The sequence below is a fragment of the Pyxicephalus adspersus genome, chromosome 11, assembly GCF_032062135.1.
Source record: "Pyxicephalus adspersus chromosome 11, UCB_Pads_2.0, whole genome shotgun sequence".
Lineage (NCBI taxonomy): Eukaryota > Metazoa > Chordata > Amphibia > Anura > Pyxicephalidae > Pyxicephalus > Pyxicephalus adspersus.
Window position 1 is genome coordinate 60,246,412 of NC_092868.1, and position 6,695 is coordinate 60,253,106.

Consider the following 6,695-nt stretch of genomic DNA (forward strand, 5'->3'; position numbering starts at 1 on the left):
GGGACAGGGATCAGGATAAGGATCAGGATGAGGATGGGGATGAAGTTGGGTATCAGGATGAGGATAGGGATCAGGATGGGGATAGGGATGGGGATAGGGATGAGGTTAAGAATGGGGGACAAGGGCTAAATATGAGGATAAGGATGAGGATAGGGATGGGGATAGAGAAGAAGATAGGGATCAGGATAAGGATAGGGATAAGGTTGGGGATCAGGATGGAGATAGGGATCAGGATGGGGACAGGGATGAGGGTGAGATAGGGATGAGGATTGGGATGGGGATAGGGATGAGGATAGAGATGAGGATAGGGATGGGGATAGTGTTGAGGGTGAGGATAGGGATGGGGATAGGGATCAGGGTGAGGATAGGGATGAGGATGGGGATAGGAATCAGGGTGAAGATAGGGATCAGGATGGGGATAGGGATCACGATGACTCTGGGCTCCCTCCGCGCAGATCTCTCTGCAGTGATTCGGAGTGGGCGTGTTCTCCCCGGGCAGAGCGAAAGCCGCAGCCATAGAGGCGTGTCCGGGGCGTGGTTAAGGCGTGTCCGGGGCGGGGCGCGGATGGATGGGCGGTCCTAGCTGTGAGTCTCTCAGTTTAGAGCTAGCAGCGGAGGAGAGCGGATCGGAAGATGGCGGCCTGCCCTGCCCTGTGCACCCTCCTCATCGCCCTCATCGTACCCAGCCTGGCCCGATACATCGAGGTGAGCCCGCCTGTGTCCTGGGGGTATATAGTGTGCTGGGTGAGGTAAATCCCCTCCCCCCGGGGTGATGTATATATTATCCCCATATTATGGGGGTGGGGACGTATTTACCCGGATTATAAAGGTGTGAGTGGTGAATAATATAAATACCCCCCTGTAGTGGCAGATTTCCTCTTTTCTGTGTATGTATCCTCCCTTTCACTGGGTGCGGGTATTTACCTAGAATAGGGATGTGCTGCTGGGATGTCGGGTATTTACCTGGAATTTAGAGGTGCAGGTGGTATTTACCCTCCTCCGGGTAATAATTCGCCGTGCTGTGTTTATCGGGTGAATCCTCCTTCTGCTTGGATATGGAGGGTAAAATATGCGGGTATATACCCAGATATTGGAGGAGGGGGTTGAGGTGTCTATATATACACCCTGCACCCCCATTATATACACCCTGCACCCCCCATATACACCCTGTACCCCCTCTGAATATTACAGGTGTTATATACCCCTCTGGGGGTGACTCCATGGACTACACTCTGGGTAATACCCTCGGGGGTCACACAGGATCTGTACCCTATCACCAGGCCGGCCATCCTGCATCCCCCCACCTAGGATAAGTCACTACAACACCCAGCATGTCCTGATCTGAAATGTTGCCCCCCCCGGGGTCAGAGGTTGAGCTCAGTGACTGGATGTACATAGAAATGCCCCTACATGCATCTGTGGCTCCTGGCAGTGTCCCCGGGTATTGTACGGAACGTTGTGTGAAATTTTCTGATATAATGCCACTGTGTGAGTGGGTACTGTGGGCATATAGTGTCCCCGGGGGTCCCTGTATTGCCCGGTGTCCCCGGGGGTCCCTGTATTGCCCGGCGTCCCCGGGGGTCCCTGTATTGCTCAGGGCTGTTGGTATTGCCCGGGGGTCCCTGAATTATTGCCCGGTGTGCCCAGGGCTGTTGGTATTGCCCGGGGGTCCCTGCACTATACATTTTGCCTACATCCAGATTGTCGGGCCCCAGGGCCCCTGCATCCTCTATATACAGTGCTGTGTATGGTGTTTTCCCTGCTCCGTAGCGCCTGTGATCGGCGTTCCGTCCATTCCGGTGGGCGCCATAATCCTGCTTTGTGTATTACGCTGATAATGGCGTTGGCTTTGTATGACGCCGGGCTCCCTGTACAGCGCAGGTAGCAGAGCCCACACACAGCTGCAATTTTATTACATACTCCATGCAGCCAGTGATTATTTTCTGCAGCTTTCATTATCTGGGGACCAATCACCTCTCAGTATTGTGATCTTCTATACAATGTATCAGGTGTGGATTGTGTTATAAGGTGAAATGGCGGCTCTTACCCCCTGCTGGTCAGCACCCCAGGTAGATGCCCCAGGTAGGGGTAAATAGATTTGTAATGTGACTCATCCTGTTCTTTGCTATGGTAATCACACAAAGGGTTAACCCCCGCCCTCCAGTCTCAGGATATCCTCTGGCTATGTTGGTGATCCCCACCCTGGCGCTGGGAGCAAAGCTTACCTCACCCCCACCATGTGAGTGCATGGAGGCTTCCAGTCTACAACCAGCGGAAGGGGTTAATGGTCTGTCCTCACCTGTGGGGGGGCGGGGTGTATCTCACCTTCTCATTATATAGTCCGTGTTGTATGTGCACACGCGTGTGATCGCCCTGTACGGGCTGTGCTCGGTATAATGAAGATTAAGGTGTATGAGGAGACGTTCTGTCCCCTGTTGTTAACCCCTGCACTGCCAGAATGGGGCGGCGCCTTACCTGGGATAGATTGTCAGCTCTTCAGATCCGGCATTGGTTTAGGTGCACAATGATTATTGCCATGAGAAGCCACCTTGTCACCCAGGGAAGTTATGGAATGATGGCACTGACTGGTGACGGTGCCCCCCGGCCAGGGAGATCTGCACACCGCAGGAAAGTTATGGCCGACGTGCCGATGGTCACCACACCAAAGGATCTATTTCCTCTTTCCAAAAATATTCAACAGAAAGCAAAAGTTTGCATTATATCATGGCGTGAGGTGGGGTCACCTGTGCCGGGCATTGTGCGGGCACACCGGGGCAAATCACGTGACACCCCCCAAAAATTCTCACCACCTGCTGTTTGCTCAAGGTGGTACAGGTGGGGGGGGGGGCAAAATTTGGGGTATTTGAGTGGCTGACCCTGGGGGCATTGGGAATCTGCGGGGGCTCTGACAATCTGGGGGGTCTCGCAGGTGACTTCATTTTTCCCCCCAAAATCATCCCCAGCAAACTTTTCGCAGCCTGCTGTTGCATTCTATAGCCGGGGTCACACCGTTGTTTTTGGGAAGACGCTGTGGACCCTGGATTGCACCCTGGGGGCCCCTCAGGTGATTCTCAGCCCATAAAGCAAGAAATATAGAAACTCCCCGGAGCGCTGGACATTATCTGCAGCACAGAAATTGGTCTGGTTGCAGGTTTCGGCACGTTGGGTCCCTGCGCTCTGTTTTGGTGGTGCAGCTGTCGGCTCCTCCCGGCGTACATCAAAGCCGCACATTGTATTTATTTTTCCAGCAGCCATTTTGTGGCTGAACAAACATTGTGATATCCGGGCATGGAGTGCACAGCGCCGCCCTGCTGTCCCCATATCCAGGGGGATCCATTGGCTGGGATTATACCTGGCCGATCTTTATGGTGTAAGAATCTCATAAAAGGTTCTTCTATAACTGAAGAGATCACATTGTAACCTGTAGAGTGAGCAGGCTATTCACAGCATAGCAGTAAAGCATTGCTCAAAGCCTCCACTGCACCCCCTGCTGGCTGCACATGATAAATATGAAGTGTTGTGATATATATAGTAACCTGACAGATTTATTAAAGGATGGTACATCTCCGCCTCTGAGGGTGGGGGCCAGGCTGCAATGACAGTAATGGTTTCTGTCTACCATGGGGGTCACATTTAATATGCTATGGCTGGGTATGAGCCTGGTGCATTGTGGGAAGTTGGAATCCAGCGATCTTCCAGTGGATGATTGGCGTCTTGTATGGCCGACTTGGCTGGCATGAGGTCGCGTTCTGCCCGTCCGATTTCAACACTAACCCTCCAGCTGCCCTGATGGTACTTTTAATTTCTCATCCACGGATAATAAATCCGTTGCATCTCTGTATTGCAGTGGCGTATAGCATGCATGTTAGGTCATGTGACCCTGGTGAAATGCGGTCGCTGTAAAAGTGATTAGTGTTATTGATCTTTCCTTTGTGAGGGCGGCCGAGTATACAAATAGATTTTACCTCCTCATTTGGGTATTTTCTAAAAAGGAAGCTGGAGCTATTGTGCTTGGACAGAAAAGCGGAAACCTCCTATAGGCAATGGGCTGGCTATTAACCCTTCGCTGGGTACAACTGTTAAGGTGTTGGGGTTGTTTTTGGAGGACATAAGCTTGTCTTTGTGATGGGGCATTGGGCAAAGATCCATGATTGGGGGCTTCACATTCAAAGAATGAAAGAGAAAGAAAACCTGAGACGTTATGTTCTTTATATTTTATTCAGATAAATTAATTTATTAAAACTATCTGCAGGCTGATGTTGGCAAATCTCCCCAACTGCATTTCCTGCAGCACATCTGTGTGAGGCCCCCAATACTGCAATCACAGGGTGGCCTGGGCTCAGAGAATGACACCTGCCATTAGACTGAGGACACCTAGTGGCAGAGTGGGATACTGCAGGGAAAATCTGATTTGAATTTCAATATTCCTGTAAAGGAAATTAATTGGTTTATCTTGGAGGGTGCTTATTGTTATCTTATTTGTGTCTTCTTTAAGAATCAGCAGGGTCTTTCATTGCTGCTGCTTTCACATGGTAAAAACAAAAAGACCCCCTTTGATGTTGTGAACACAACCTCCCCTCCCCCTGCCATCACCTTTCATTGTTTGCCCTGTTTACAGTCACCTTAGATAATAGGTTCTGTCCTGGGGTAATAAATCTCATCGAGGCCTATGTGAGGCGTTACTTCCTGTGCTGGATCCCTGTGCAGCAAGGTCTATAGCTGGGGCCCCCCCCCCTCCTCTATGATGGGCCCCGTTCTGTTTAAGGGGGTGCCGGGGCCCCCCCGTCCTGTGTAAAGGGGTGCGGGGGCCCCCCGTCTTGTGTAAAGGGGTGCGGGGGCCCCCGTCCTGTGTAAAGGGGTGCCGGGGTCCCCCTGGATATTGATGGAGTGTGTTTATTTGGGTTGTTTGTATTGGCCAGTCTCTTATCCAATCACACAGCTGTGTTGTCATCAATGGGGTCATTGAGTTCATTTCTCTGGTTGTAGGGAAGCACAGCCCCCCCAGTACTGTGTGTTTGGGATTGGTGGAAGCTGCCCCCTCTGAGGTCACATGATCATCCGGTTCCTTGTTGCTGATTAGCCGTCTGTTGGCGGAATGTGAACTTTGCTCTTCCTGATTGGAGGATTCCGTCACACTTTGCTGCACCTGTTTACCTGGCACAGATTGGATTGTTGGATTGATTATTCACTTTGTTCTGAATCACAAAACGGGTGAATCAGGAAGCTGAAAATACCTCGTCCTGTCCTGATCCTCCGCCTTAACTACTAATGCAGTTTAATAAAAAAACAATGCAGGTTGGGAAAGTTTTGCGCCCGGTGAAGCTCGGGGATCAGCATGACATGTGCTCAATAAAGTGGACCTGTCTCTGCAGTGCTGCATACATTCCTGACATGTCGCAATATACACTTCCACCCATGCAGCTCTCATCATGCCCGGTATATCTGACAGGTCCTCTTTAATGATAATGCTCATCTATTGGCTGCAGTGATGTTTCCTCTCATTCCGTTGGCTGTTTAGGAGTCTTGAGACAATAAATTGAAGCAGCAACGTTTGCTGGGGGTTGTAGTCCTCCCAGAAGGGGGAGGCGTGCTGGGTGTTTGTGGTCCCCTCGGGTCAGGACCTCATTTCTGCTCTGTTTGCTTAGCAGATCCGGAGAAAGCACAAGCTCAGCGATTCTATTCACAGGAAGCCGGGCTGATGAATCCTCGTCCTGACCAGCCAGGGCCCCGGGGCCTCGTTTATTGGTAATAGACGGTCATAGCGCCCTCCCATGGTACTGCCACATTGGATGGTGGTCAGGAGAGGAGGGCAAAGGTTCCTTTTAGTGGGCACCACAATCCCTACAATATATAGGAATGACCTAAATCTGCAGCTGTGATTCATTATCTTCCCTGCTGATCCTGCTATGAAGATCCTTGGTGAGGCACTTCCTGTTATAGGGTGACAACGCTCTCACTGTCTTTCATTTGTTCTGCTGTGTTGTCACCCTGTCACATGACGTTCCAATGGAAGTGATTGTTAGAACATTGCACAGACATGGCCGATGTTGTCACCCTCTGGGAAATGCACTCTGGGATGGCATAGCTGGAATGCATCAATACAGGAAGTGGCTGCAAAGGGGACGCATGGGGGTCAGCAGCTGTGAGATTTATATCCAGAGAACAGATTATAGAAATGTTTCTTTGTTGGCCACTTTGTCATGGAGCCTTGCAGGTGATGTGTGGAATCTGCACGAATCCGGCGAATTATCTCACCTGGAGACGGAGAGCAGTCACCCTGGAGATTTGGGTGTAATTGGCGCTCACACCTGCGGCCCTCACTAATGATCCCAAGCAGATTACACCTTCTGCAGGCGCCGCGCCGCAATACGCCGAACATAAAGTAGAGGGTACAGGGTGATGGGATATATTGGGGAACATAGGGGGGCGCTAAAACCCTCATATTGGTATATTACCCCTGCACCTAGGATGGGGGGGGGGGGCTCACCACATATTGCACCAATGCCTGCGACGTGACAGCAATTATTATAGCGCCAACATTTTACACAGCGCTGTACAATAAATAGGGGTTCCCAATGACAGACAGATACAGTGACACAGGAGGAGGAGAGGACCCTGACCCACAGAGCTTACAATCTAAGAGATGCAATCTATAGAATGGGAGGATAATGAATGAGGGTATTTATAAAATGTCC

The 6,695-nt window shown here is 50.9% G+C and overlaps 1 protein-coding gene across 4 annotated transcripts in view; it reads left to right on the forward strand.

Moving 5' to 3' along the window:
* Positions 1-548: 548 nt before the first annotated feature.
* The window catches only part of APLP2 (amyloid beta precursor like protein 2), a 40,303-nt gene continuing 34,156 nt past the window's right edge, over positions 549-6,695 (forward strand). For all 4 annotated transcript variants that reach the window (XM_072426523.1, XM_072426524.1, XM_072426525.1 and 1 more), the window contains exon 1: positions 549-705. In XM_072426523.1, coding sequence (XP_072282624.1) covers positions 634-705 — 72 coding nt within the window. In that variant the 5' untranslated portion in view covers positions 549-633. The remainder of the gene's footprint in view (positions 706-6,695) is intronic.